The sequence below is a fragment of the Uloborus diversus genome, chromosome 5 (assembly GCF_026930045.1).
Source record: "Uloborus diversus isolate 005 chromosome 5, Udiv.v.3.1, whole genome shotgun sequence".
Lineage (NCBI taxonomy): Eukaryota > Metazoa > Arthropoda > Arachnida > Araneae > Uloboridae > Uloborus > Uloborus diversus.
Window position 1 is genome coordinate 46,159,696 of NC_072735.1, and position 15,004 is coordinate 46,174,699.

The 15,004-nt window shown below is 35.3% G+C and overlaps 1 protein-coding gene across 1 annotated transcript; it reads left to right on the plus strand.

The window, feature by feature from the left end:
• The first annotated feature begins 7,295 nt into the window (after positions 1 to 7,295).
• On the plus strand, positions 7,296 to 12,440 carry LOC129222899 (uncharacterized). Its single transcript, XM_054857462.1, has one exon. The coding sequence runs from the start codon at positions 7,296 to 7,298 to the stop codon at positions 12,438 to 12,440; it is 5,145 nt and encodes a 1,714-aa protein (XP_054713437.1).
• The last annotated feature ends 2,564 nt before the right edge of the window (positions 12,441 to 15,004 follow it).

Consider the following 15,004-nt stretch of genomic DNA (forward strand, 5'->3'; position numbering starts at 1 on the left):
TGTCTTAAAAAGCATTTAATCAATTAAAGTAATCAGTTAAAACAGTTTGACATCTCTTTTTTGCATTACAAGCCTGTTTCTCAACATAAATATTTAAATCATTTACCTTAGCAAGTCTTTCAGTGTCCCCTTTGCTCAGGAAAGTTTTTCAATTCTTTACTGTATTTCAGTGCTTCCAAAAATTCTCTACTTTATATGGCTAATTTATTTTATCTGGAGTATCACTATTGCATTATTGACAGTTGGCAATATGACCTTGAATATGGGCAAATCTTTTTCATGTCTAAAAATTAAATAACCCAACGAAACCACGGCGCCATAAAGCCGACTACTACCGGCGCCGGTCTGTTCAATTGCATCTCCCGAGAGCCCCAGTTAGAAAAACACCCAGTTTCCCCTTTTTTATCTTAACTTTTGAATAGTTATTGTGTACAAAAATCATTAAAATCTTAAGAAAAACGTACGTTAATTGTTACACTGACATCAGTTTTCACTTATCTGCTTCAATACTCTTAAAACTAGCCGTAACAAAATTATGACTTTTTTTTTCTGTTTCATTTTTTGCTGCTTGCAAAAAGTACCATGTCTTTTAGTTCTTTTTTTTTCTGCCCCCAACTTTTAAGCCCCAATCGCTGTTTCTGCCCATTACCACCCTTTTAATTCCAAGAAACAGTGATAAGGAAATGATGGTGAGGGGGGGGGGGGGAATTCAGTTGTGGAGGATGAAAAGCTTAGTAAGGCAAGCAGTTACTAAGATGTTCTGTGAAAAGAAAAAATAACCGGAAGTGCTACGATCGCAAGTGAAACTTTTTGTGAAATAACTGTCCGTTATTCGGAGTGTCCGTTATTCAGAGTGAATTACATGGAATGGCCTATATTGAGGGACTGGGACTTGCAAAAATGTTCGTTAATTAGAGGTGTCCGTTATTCGGGAGTGTCCAAAATCTTGAAAGTACATGCATATTTTATTTAAAATCACAACAAATAAGAAAGGTAGACTGAATAAAATAAGTCTTATAAATGAGCAAAATGTTTATTAAGTACAGTAAATATTAAACATGAAATTAATTCAAAGCTACTTTTTTGAGCAATAATTTTACTATTTTGAATCTTTAATTTGAAAAGTTAATGCCGTTCACAATAGACAAATTGGGGAAACCTCAACTGTTTTAAAAATATGGTTTAAATCTTTATTTTTCTGAATGAAAATAACTTTTTGGATTACGTAATCTTGCGTGAGCCTGATTATTTTTAAAGTTATGTACAATTTTGTGCAATTATTAGGACTTCACACATCTTATATGTCAGTCATTACACTGAAATTATCTCGAGTAACTTGAAGATTTTTTAAAACTATATTTCACACAATCATATAAGCTTTTTTTAAACAGAGATACATGAAAATAAGAGAATTTTAAAGATATTAGGGTTTATTTTAAATTTAATATCTGCAAGTCAGCATGACTTGGTAGAGGATCTAGCAATAGATGGAATCACAGCACAATACAAAGATATACATCAATACTATTCATACTTACTTAGTCTGCATTCATGACATTTATAATGAATGCTTTATCATTCTAAGTTTATTGTACCAACTATAATTAGTTAACTGCTGACAAAAGGAATGGGATTGCTTAAGAAGACAGAAAAAGATACAACGGCAGAGAGAGTAAGAAAATACACTACTACCCTCTTTCGCTATCCATTTCTGAATTGAATTGTATTGCGCAGAAAAGTTAATATTTAATGTGTGCTGAAATACTGAAGACTAAGCAAATACACATTGGAGAGTAATTGTTTTCATCATACGTTATGCAAATAAAGTAATGAATATAAAATTTAACATAACTCATTCTATTCACACATAATTCTATTAGCTAACTTTTTTATGGATCGAAGTCGATCCATCACCTACTAAAACTCAAAATTTTTAAATCAAATGTTTGATGAGAAGCTTAACCGCTTAAGTTTAAAATAAACCAGCACACGTGTGACAACATTAAAACACAAGGCATAGAAAAAAATAATATCCTTCCATAACAAAGCTATAAATTCGGATTTTTTAAGTATTATTCAAAATTTTTTTTTTTGCACTCAATAAGAGAATAGTACAATTAGTTTACGAACTTTCTCGTTTAATCAGTAATCATAGCGGAAAACCACAGAAAAACAAACACATTGGAATATTGGAATCAATCAGTTAAAAAATTTACAGTCACAGTTAATCAGCACTCGCTAGCAATGTTTTTCATTTTGCGCATGCGTGTACTAGTTCCGAGAGCGGGGGAAACGTCTCAAGCATGTCGCATCAAGATGTTGCAGCTACGTTTGCTTGTAACATCGCAGCGACGTACTGTTAATAGCATAGACTAATAATAACAGTAGACCGAGCTATGGCAACCCTTTTGCTGCTCATAAACCAAACCATGTGACTGGTGGATATCCTAGCAACAGCGGGCGTTAATAGTAGCAGACGACCAACGCCAACGCGAAATAAAATAAATAGAATTGATGGAACACGGAAGAATGATCTTTTATGGAGTCCGATTTGTAAATTTGTTATTCTAAGTTGTAAATATTTTGTTAATATAGTGAGTTTTTCGTTTAGATAGTATTGTGCATTTTCTTTAGTCAATTTCAATAACTCTCTAAGCAATAAAAGATGCAAGCGATCAAGAAGAATCAGCAAACGGTAAGATTTTTACCTACAGTTTCAATTCAAGATACCGATTAGTACATTTTTGCGTTAACGCAAAACGTTTACGCCATTTCGTTCACGCCAACGCTGACAGCTCCAAATGAAATAAAAGTTACCGAAAACTGATCAAAAACTATTACTAATGTCAAAATAATGCATAACTAAAAGAAAAGAAAAACAGTTCAATCTCTGCACCTGGAAGTTTTTTTTAATGAAAACACATCGTCTTAAAATACATGTCGAGTGCCAAACTATAGATAATGCTGCCATCTAGCAACCATGCTGCCAAAGTCTTCGCCAAGCCCTTCCACTAGTCACATGATACATCTATGAACCAATTTTCTTTATCAGCAAGAATGAGAAAGCTCGGTCTACTCTTATTATTAGTCTATGGTTAATAGCGCAGTGTGATGTGACGTGAATGGGACATTGCGACGTCGCTGGAACATCGCTCAGACGAAGTGTGCTATATGGGAAGAAGCACAATGCGCTCAGTTCATATAGGGACTCTACTTGGAACCAGTTTCAAAACTAGACCACGTCTTTAACAGAGGGGGAATTGGTAGCAGTCATTCCACGCCCTTTAGTTCAATGGAGTGGTAATATTGGAGTTTGAAATCTGCGTGGAAGAATATATTTTTTACTTCTGTATTTTAAGAATATGTGTGTATATGAACCCAGAAGAGTCATTTTAAACAAGGAATCAATTATAAAATCATGAGCTTCTTTTCAGTACTATATAAAAATGAAAAGGAAAGAATCCAGAACTTTTTCAGTAAAACCATAAGATTACTGGAAGCAGAGTGTAACGTAAGCAAAAATGAAATCTGAAGTGCATCACGGCTTAGCGAACAAAAACAGCACTGCCCAGACAACCACAAATGTCTCTTAGACATCCAAAAAGGTCCATGACATATCCAAATATCCATTGGATTTGCCATACAGCTGATGGATATCCATATCTGGTTATGTCTATGGATATGGATTTCTGGTATATCTTCAAGACATCCAAACGGTTACATGTTTTGGATGTGGATATTCGGATAGCTTATGGATATCCAGGTTTTGGATATGGATTTTCGCAAGTCGTCTAGCTATCCAGATTTCTACATGTTTTAGATATAGATATTTGGATAGCTTGTGGATGGCTGTTCAATAACCTGAATGTTTAAAAAAATATCCATCTAAGTCTCATTTATGGATATCTGCTAGATATTTGACTTTTGGATATTACTTGATTTGTTCATATTCAGGTCTCTGTGGCAAAATTCTTTTAATTTAAAGTTTTGTTGATTTGAGGTGAGTTTTTTTTAAATTCATTTCCTTTTAAAATGTGGTTAACTGAGAAAACTAACACTTCTTCTTCTAAACTTCATTGTTTATCAACAAAATCGCGATCGCGATACGGCGTGAGTTCGGTGGTAACAATTTTGTACTGGATACTTTTCTTTGCTGTAACTACATTAATTAATATAGCTATTTTCTTTTCTCAGATAAGTGTTTCAGATGCTGCTGATTTTGTGTTTTTCACATTTTAGAACATTTGTTGGTCAGCAAAAGTTAAGTGTTTGTATGTTACCTACCGCTTTTCCGTTTGATTTGAATGTCGGCCATTGCTACTTTGTTTGCTGTTTTAAAAATTTAGTGGAGTATTAAACTGTTTTGAAGTTTTTCTTTTCTTTATTGGTATGTTTCTTTGTTTCTGGTAAATGTATTTTTTTTTATACTCAATGATAATTTTTTCACTAATGAGGAGTTAAGTTCACAGGTACCCTAACTTTGATTTCTGTTCGTGTATGTTCGATCTGCATTTCTTCCACAATGTTAACTTTTCATTTTTTTAAATATAAAAATCTATCTTGCAAGTAGGCTAGGTATTAACTTAGATTTCTTTGCATGTGTTGTGTTACTTTGCTGAAAGAATTAAAACTCTAAAGTTGTTTTGTGGAAATGTTTAAGGCTTATTTTCTAGAAATTTTTATGTTCATGAATGTTCAGTTTAACCATTCGATTTAAGCATGCATTCCCCCAAAACATCTATCCAGTTTGTTAATTTTTACAATTGCCCATTGCTTGAATATGTGTTTGCATTATAAAGATAAAGATTGCATTTTAGTCTTTCCCCTTGTTGTCGGATGGCACAAAAAGGCCCAATGCTGGGTTTATTATTTGCATTCATGTTTTAGCACCTCATCTTTTACATTAGCAAGATGAGCACTACTATTAATATTATTTCTCCCTAAAAGCTATGAAATCTCATATGCTGGAATTTTGGTTTTACCAATGTATTAAAAGTGTCTCACTTACTCCTCCATAATAATAAGCATTTTTTGGCATGATTTTTTTTTCAATTTCCCGATTGTTTTATTTAAATTCAAATGGTATTATATTTGCTTGAAAACTCAGCCCACTGTTGACTAAAAAGTGGTTTTGTTTAAAAATGCCAGGTTAATGAGAGTGCATATGTAAAGTTTTTCTCTCAGGTGTTTTCGTCCTGCCAGAATGCAGATGAGTTTTCTGGATTTGACGGGGTTATTAAGTATCAAGTTTTTGGAAAATCTAACATATTAAAATTAGCGTAATGTTTTATAAGTCTCTGAATGCTGTAAATTTTGCAACAATTAAATATGAATCCAAGTTAGCCAACTATTACTCATAAAAGTTTGGTTTCAAAATTCACATTGTATGTATTTGATGTGTAGGTTTCACTAGTGCCGTACCAAGTAGCTCTTAGTTCGAGTTCAGAGCATCAACCTTGTTGACATACACTTTACCGAGCACTTAGAGTGACACTAAATACGCATAATACAATATACAAATTATTCTTTTGCAAATATTTAATTATTTTATAGTATGAAAGAGAAAATAGAGAATGAGAAACATCCGGAGAGGAACATTTTACCGCGACTACCTAATAAAATTGATGTAGTTTCTTTTTTATGTTCCTTCTCTGTCAAGCCAGTTTTTTTTTATTTTTTTTATTGCAGTATCCTGTGTTTGTCAAGTATGTAAATATATAATTCATAAATTGTTATGAAAAACAAGATAGCAAATATTTATTTCTTTATTTTAGCAGAGAAGAAAAAAACCAAGCGGAAAAATTACTGAGAAAAACATTCAGGAGGAACTATTTAAATTAATGTAGTTTCTCTTTTATGTTTGTTCTCTGTGTTTTCGACATCTTTTAAAATTATATCCTTTAACACTCAAACATATAAGGTAAGTATATCTTATAATTTAATAATTCCAAATGTGAAAACACATGCTTTATGCAGCATCAGTCCATTATTTTTGCAATTTTCTCATTTTTTGAATTAAAAAGTTTTCTTGGCTGTTTTTCAGAACAAAAATTAGAAAAGGGAGATGTTTAATTCAAATATTTTGGAACAGTTTGGACTTTTTGTTACTGTAATTGAAATTCTAAATTTTTGCATTAAATTCTAAGTATTTTTTTCTGCTGTAATATGTATTAACAAAGTTCCAGATGTTGCATTGGCATTGCCAAAATAAGTATTTTTATAAATTGGTTTTCTCCCAGTATTAATCAAAATTAGGGCAACAGGTTCTGCCATGAAAGTTGTGGTTAAAAATTAGTTGCGGCACATCAAAACCTGACTAGATAAAATTAAATAAATAATAATAATAAACCTGAATTTTTGACATCTTGAATTAAAATTAAGCTTTTTGCAACCATGAGTGTGCATGTACTGGTGCGTGTGTTTTTGTGTATGTGTATTTGTAAAGATATGTGAATGTTTGAAGGCATGTGTGTGCGTAAAGACGTGTGTATGTTTGAAGGTGCGTGTGTAGATACAGAAGCAACCGCACAGTAGGAGCGGATTCTGGTGGTCAGTGCTGCTGGTTTAGACCATGCTTGCTGGAGAAGCAGGACCTGAGCCAGTCAACGATGGTACTTGTTTCGGACAAAACATTGATAGAGGGCGCTGAAGTCAACTAGCGCGTAAGAGAGACTATAAACTTTCAGTCATGTGTTCTCGGATGTCTGTGTAAGCACGCTGAGACCGCTTGGTCTTCATATAAATCGAATCATGTAGTCTTAAATCTCCAATTAAACTCGAAAGAAATTAAATTCGTGTAATCAATCTCGAAATCCATTCGATGTGCCAAATACTTCCTTTCCAGGCCGGTACAGGATGTCTCAAACGGGAATAAATTCAGGTAAGCGCAAATCTTGATTCAATCTCATACCAATCAGTTGCTTTGATCTGAATAATTCTTTAATTCGAATCTTACATAAATCCCAGTACAGATTGTGGTCCGTCGCAGTCCGGAGAGCTTTCGAGGGTAATTAAGCTAATTAAAAAGTAGAAATAAATCAAAAAATTGCGAAAATCTAATTCATTTCGTTTTGATTTCGTTGTGCGTTGCGGATTCATCTGGTTTTCCCCCCTCATGGCCCCTGGCGCCATGTGTTATGTTTCACAGTCTGACTAGGATTCTTAGCGTTGTTTATGGTTTTTTCATTCATGAGTAGTGAGTGGCGAAACTTAAAATTCTTTCCTTGCGGAATATTTTTTCTTTCATTTGGTGTTGAAAAGTTAGATATTGCAACAGTAAGATTCTGAGCATTAATATGCCGAAATCAAAGAAGCAAAATCAGAGTGAAGCGGTGTCTAAATTCACATTTCTGTCGAAAGAATGTATTAGATACTGTGATAAAGTCGGAACTTTAATTTCGGAAAATGAAAACATTGCATTTCTAACGGGCATAAAAACAAAATTGGATAATTTAGCAGGGGGTTTGGAATCAGCATTCCTTTTAATTGAAGATAATGAGGAGTTTTATGATAAATACATTCAAACGTCAGATCAAGTGCTTGAAGCATTAGCTAAAATCGAAATCTTTGTATCACAGAACTCGGGATCCGCTGATCAGAAGGTAAGAAATGATCCGGAAGCAAAAACTCTTAAACTCCCGAAAATGACTTTGATGAATTTTTATGGAGATACAGAGGATTGGATTAGTTTTAGAGAAATATTTAAATCGGCTATTCTTGACAACAGTCAGTTAACAGACTTAGAAAAATTACAATATCTCCAGACAGCTGTTCGTGGAAGTGCAGCCAAATTAATTCGTGGCTTTTCCCTCCAAGGAGAGAACTTAAAAAACTGTTGGGATATTTTATGTCAGAGATTTGAAAACAAACGCATTTTAGCCTTAGCTCAAATAAATAACTTGTTTTTGTCTAAAATAACAAAGGTTGATAATTCGAAAGGTCTACTGGAGTTGTTAGATAGATGCAATGAAGCAGTCAGAAATCTAAAAACATTAGGTTTGGAGTCTAACGCTCTAAGTGACTTAATGATAATTCGATTCATGCTTTCCAAATTGGATGAGTTGGTTAGACAAAGATGGGAATTGACTTTAGATAATCACAGTATACCAAGTCTAGAGAGTTTTAAGTCGTTTATGGAAAAGGAAGCGCGAAGTCTGGAAAACAAAAGGGAAAGTCGAAATGATAGTAGCATTTCAAACCGTAAACCCATGGATAATCGGGAAAATAAAATGGGCAATTCAAATCGATTCCGTAAGCCTGTTGTAAATAGTACAATTGTAGAGAAAGGAAATATCTGTGTTGTGTGCAAACAAAATCATAAGTTATTCAAATGTCCAAAATTCAATAATATGCCCCTTGAGGATAGGTGGGGTGTCGTGCAAACTCACAAGTTGTGCGAAAATTGTTTGAGGGATAATCACAGTCAATCGGAGTGCAAACTTTCATACACATGTAAATGTTGCGCTTTGCGCCATCATACTTTGTTGCATAGGTATACTGTGGCTCCAGAGCCTGTCCATTCGGTATCAGCAGTGTCTAATAATGCGGGGCAAAACTCAATGTGTGTACTTTTGTCAACAGCATTAGTTAATGTGAAGGGTAGTTCGGGAGAGGTAATTCAGTGTAAATTATTGATTGATAATGCATCGCAAAATTCGTTAATCACTCGAAAATGTGCGGAACGCTTACAATTAAATTTTCAGAACACATCTCATCAGTTGATAGGGATTAATGGCCTTATGGCTGAAACTTCTCTTCATTCGACTACCTTTGAATTCTCCGCACACTTTTCTAAAAAATTTCTGAAAATTAATGCTTTCGTAGTAAATCAAATAACCTCACCTCTTCCGAATTTCCGTTTGAGAAAACATTCTTGGCCTCACCTGGAAGGGATTCAGTTGGCTGATCCCACATTCTATGACACATCAGAGATTGACATTTTGCTAGGGGCTGAGCTAGCCACACGTCTTATCATTGGCCCTCCTCTTCGAGGTCAGCACGGAACACCAGATGCCTTGCCAACAGAAATAGGGTATGTGCTGGCAGGCAAAGTCGGACATTGCCACAGTGATCGGAAATCTGTGTCCCACCTTACTGTGTCATTAAATGAGACTTTACAAAAATTCTGGACCGTGGAGTCTGTGCCCATCCAAGAAATTCAAACTGAAGATGATGAACTCGCGGAAACATTGTTTAAAAAATCCGTTAAAAGAGATGAAAATGGAAGATATATTGTAAAGCTCCCCATAAAAGTAAATTCGAATCTAGGAGAAAGCAAAACCCAAGCGCATCAAAGGTTTCATCTCCTAGAAAAGAAACTCGATAGAAATCCCGCGTTAAAGGAACAATATGTCACATTCATGAAGGAGTATGAGAAACTTAACCATATGAGTGTCGTAAAATCTGAAGATGTCCATAAAATCCCTCACTATTATTTGCCTCACCATGGTGTGGTTAATGAAAATAGCACCACCACGAAATTACGCGTAGTGTTCGATGCCTCAGCTAGAACCTCTAATCAACATTCTCTAAATGACATTCTTCTTACTGGACCTAAACTTCAGACTCACATATTTTGCAATTTGATAACATTTCGTTCCTATCCCGTTGCTTTTGTGGCTGACATCGCCAAAATGTATCGTCAGATTCGTATTGCTGAGGAAGATCAAGATTATCAAAGAATAGTGTGGAGGAATAATCAAGATGAACCTCTAAAAATATTTCGTCTTAACACAGTGACATACGGTACGTCAGCAGCGCCATTCTTAGCTCTACGTACCCTCCATCAACTATGTGACGATGAAAAGGAAAATTTTCCAATTGCGTCAGAATTATCGCGTACTCATTTTTATGTCGACGACTTATTGTGCGGTGCTGCATCTGTTGGAGAAGCAAGATCCATAATACCCGAAATGATAAAATTCATGGAAAGTGGGGGTTTCCCTCTGCGCAAATGGTCATGCAATTACCCGGAGGTAATAGAGAATCTTCCTGATCACATGAGAGCTTCTACCGATACCCATTCCTTTCAAAATGACGTAAATCAGAAAGTCTTGGGTCTTGAATGGAATGGAACTAAAGACAGTCTTCGGGTTCGGGCAGTCCTTACAGAACATGTAAATTCTAAGCGTCAATTACTCTCCGTTATTGCTAAAACATACGATCCACTTGGTCTTATCGCACCTGCCACCATTAAACTGAAAATAATGTTGCAAGAGATTTGGAAAACTAAAATAGGTTGGGATGATTCTTTACCTCATTATCTGCTCGAAGAATGGCAAATCTTTCAGTCTCAAAGTTTCGTCTTACAGGATATCTCTGCACCTAGGTATTTGCAATGCGCTAAAGCCACAACAATTGAGCTACATGGTTTCTCCGATGCTTCCACAAAGGCGTACGCAGCAGTGGTTTACATCCGTGCTATTTCTGAGACTGTGCGCGTATCTTTCGTGGCAGCAAAAACGCGAGTTGCACCAGTCCAGACATTGACTTTACCCCGTCTGGAGTTATGTGGAGCATTATTGCTCGCAGAACTGGTGAACACTATCAAAAAAACACTGTCACTCAGTAATGAGAAAACCTTTTTATGGTGTGACTCAACCATCACTTTAAGTTGGATAGCCAATCCACCCTCAAGCGGAAACCAATTTGTTCGTCATCGAGTTACAAAGATTTTATCCATGTCAAATGTTAAGTCCTGGAATTTCATTCCTTCCCGGGAGAACCCAGCCGACTGTGCAAGCAGGGGACTCTTTCCTAACCAATTGAAAGATCATAAGACTTGGCTTACGGGACCAACCTGGCTCCAAAATGCTTCAAATTGGGCAAGTCCGTCTACAATTCCAGATGTTGTTCGGAACGATTCACATATTGAGGAGGATCTTTTCCTGGCAACCACCGCATCTGAAGAGCAGAGCCTTCTTAAAAGATATTCTTCTTATAAGAAAACAATTAGGGTTATTGGGTGGATTTTACGTTATTTCTACAATCTGAAGCACAAGGAAAGACTTTCAGGGACATTGACTGTTCCGGAGCTAGATCGGTCTTTGAAGTGCATTCTTCTACAAATTCAACAGGAGACTTTCAATACGGAGATTAACTGCCTGAGAAAAAAACGGGCTATTCCCACTTCAAGTCGACTTTTGAGATTAAATGTCTTCTTAGATGCCGAGGGACTTCTTCGAGTTGGTGGTCGCCTGTCAAAGCATCCTACTCTGCCGTATGACCATAAGTACCCTATTATTCTTCCAAAGCAACATCACTTCACAAAATTAGTTGTTGAGCACTTTCATGAAGTCAGTTTGCATGGAGGAACTGAAATGGTTTTATCCTTAATTCGTCAACAATTCTGGATAATAGATGGAAGATCAACAGTTAAAGAATTCCTTCGTATGTGTATAAGATGTTTCCGGTATTCTGCTAGACCGCCCACTCAACTAATGGGCGATTTACCCGCATCTAGAATTACACCTTCAAGGGCGTTCGAAAACACTGGAGTTGACTTCGCTGGGCCAATTATAACAAAATGTCAGCATATTCGCAAGGCGAGCGAATTCAAATCATATATATGCCTTTTTGTGTGCTTCAGCACCAAAGCCGTTCATTTAGAGTTAGTCTCCAGCTTGTCTGCTCAGGCATTTTTAGCAGCTTTTCGAAGGTTTGTGGCACGTCGGGGTCTACCAACTCATATGCATTCGGACAACGGGAAGAACTTCGTAGGTGCGGCGTCGTACCTAAAAGAACTCGTAAGAATGGTCAAAGACCCAATTGTGCAAGACTATTGTGCTTCGAGAAACGTGACGTGGCACTTCATTCCACCGTACGCGCCTAACTTCGGGGGACTATGGGAGTCTTCCATCAAGTTAGCAAAGCGTCATCTGGTAAAAATCACTCGAGGAGCGCTTCTAAATTTCGAGGAGCTAAGTACTCTCCTCTGCCAGATAGAGGCATGTCTAAATTCACGCCCACTGACGTCTCTATCTACCAACGTTAACGATTTCCAAGCGCTTACCCCTGGTCATTTTTTGATCGGGTCACCTCTATTGGAAATCCCAGAATCTGACTCCGCTAATAATCATCTTAGTTTTTATTCCAGATGGAGGTTGTTATTACAGCTAAAAGAGCAGTTCTGGAGAAGGTGGTCCAAGGATTATTTGCAGTCACTTCAACCCAGGACTCGGTGGACCAGAGCAGGGCGTCAACTGCAACTGGGACAAATGGTCTTGGTAGAAGACAAAGCTTCACCCCAAGGATTCATCCTAGGTCGAATCGCCAGAATATTTCCAGGGAAGGATGACATCACCCGAGTGGTCAGCATCCGAACCGCCACAGGAGAGGTCACCAGAGCTGTAGGACGTATACGACTGCTGCCGATTAGTGACTGTGCCCCCCCGGAAGATGTTTCGGACAAAACATTGATAGAGGGCGCTGAAGTCAACTAGCGCGTAAGAGAGACTATAAACTTTCAGTCATGTGTTCTCGGATGTCTGTGTAAGCACGCTGAGACCGCTTGGTCTTCATATAAATCGAATCATGTAGTCTTAAATCTCCAATTAAACTCGAAAGAAATTAAATTCGTGTAATCAATCTCGAAATCCATTCGATGTGCCAAATACTTCCTTTCCAGGCCGGTACAGGATGTCTCAAACGGGAATAAATTCAGGTAAGCGCAAATCTTGATTCAATCTCATACCAATCAGTTGCTTTGATCTGAATAATTCTTTAATTCGAATCTTACATAAATCCCAGTACAGTACTCACGAGGCTCCTTTTCAAAAATCAAAGGACTAACATCATTCACCGGTGAAGTGAAAACAAGAAGCAATTCCTGATTGCTGAAAACGAACATAGATGTTTTGTCCCTGTCAAATTTTCATGCAATTGTGATGTTTTGTTTGTATGCATTTTTTTAAATGATAGTCAATAAAAACATTATACAGTAATTTTGATGACATTAAAGCTTTTTTCACTACGTAGAATTTAGTTAAAAAAAGTAGAGATTGCTGTGTGTAACTCATGTAAAGGGGAAGGAGCATATAAAGGTAGGTCATTTTGCCCAGGAATATCAAAATTTTATTAAAGTTCAGTTTTCAGATTTGAAATTCTACATCTTTTAAGAGATATGAAACAAAATAAATATTTTCATATTTGTCTATTATTTTTTTCAGATTATACATGCATTAATCACAATGCATCATAATATTTTAGTGTTATAGTTAATTCTTTTTGAACACTTATCAAATAAACTAAACTTTATTAAGTATTATGCTTTATTAAGTATAAAACTTCCAAAAAGAAAATGATACTTTAAAATTCAGAAAACTAGAATTTGCAGACTAAGATTAAATTTAATTCATTTTTTAGAGGAAATAGGAACCGTTTTGCAGAAAGGAGGGGGAAATACAGTCGAGCCCGCCTATTAGAATATCGGTTAACTGTATATCCTGCTTAATGTAATACATTTTCAATGTACAGAACCATTTATGTCTATTTTAATTCTGTTTAATAGAATATCCGGCATATTAGAGTAATTTTTGTGGAAGACTGGCTATTCCATTAGGCGAGCTTGACTGTATTTGGAAAAAATCGTAACACTGTGCAATAAAACATTTTATAGTGCAAAAGTGATAAGAACTCATCCTTTGAGGATCATCAAGTCAATAGAACAAGCCTGTAAATAGAATGTTATTTTTATTAAAATTTTTGTGGCATATACTTTAAATCTATAGACAAACTTACATGTTTTAAGATTTTTTTTTATCAGCAAATAAGTTATTTACAAATATTAACACTTTTATTCATAAGTATCAGGAACAGATCTTACTCATGGTGCCAAATAAGTTACTTAAAGTATTAAAGCTTTCGCACTTAACTACAGTTATTAACATTTTTCCGAATTATTATTAGCAGAGATGCTAAATTTAGGTGATTTATTCATCGACACCAAAGAGTTGCTACTTTTTAACTTGTAAAATTGGTTAAAGCAAATTACTTGGAAAGTCTATGCGAAAAAGTAAAAACTCCTTTTATAGGTACCCACAGGATGAAAACTCATCCTTTGATGATTATTGAAAAATGAAAAGTCTGTAAATAACTTAAGAATCTAGACTTCATTTATTACTAAATTTTGTGGAATATATTTTAAAGCTGTAAACAGATTACAGGTTTAAAAATTACAATTTTTCATATCAATAAATTAATTTATTTGCAAATATAACACTTATATTCATGACAATCGGTGAAAAAAATCTAGAACAGTATGCAAAAAAAAATATTTTATAGGTAGGTATAGAATGAAAATTCCTCCTTTGAAGATTGAAAAAAAAAGAAGAAAAGTTTATAAATGACTTTTATGACTGAAGACTTTATTTAAAACTTATTACTAATATTTCTGAAACATATTTTAAAGCTGTAGACAAGTTTACAGGTTTCAAAATCACAATTTTTGTGTATCAATAAATAAGTTATTTGCAAATATAACACTTTAATTCATATTTATCAGTAAAAAGGATCGTCACTGCATTGAGAAAGCAAATTTAAGATATTTTCCAAATAACTTATTTTTTAATACACAAAAAATTGCGTGTTTTAAACCTGTAAATTTGTTTCCAGCTTTAAAATATATTTAAAAACATGAAGTCTATAAAACATCGATTCTAATATCTCCTATACATCTATATGATCAAAAATCCATATCTATAAGCAGTTATAAAGACATCCAAAAGCTTTCTGGACATTACATCCTATGAATAGGAAAGACATATCCTCTACATGTGCATGAGCTATCCAGAATATCCCCTTCATATCTCTAAGATCGCCGCAGAACGTCTGGATATTTTGGATGTCACTGGAAGTTAAAAATTTTCAACCTTTCGACCACTGGTGGATATTCAATTAGACATTCGGACATCCCATGCACATGTTTTGTATTTGGCTCATATCCAGTTCTATGGCTAGTGGATCTCTTGTAGATAACTTTGAAAGATAGGTGGTTGTCTGGGTGGCT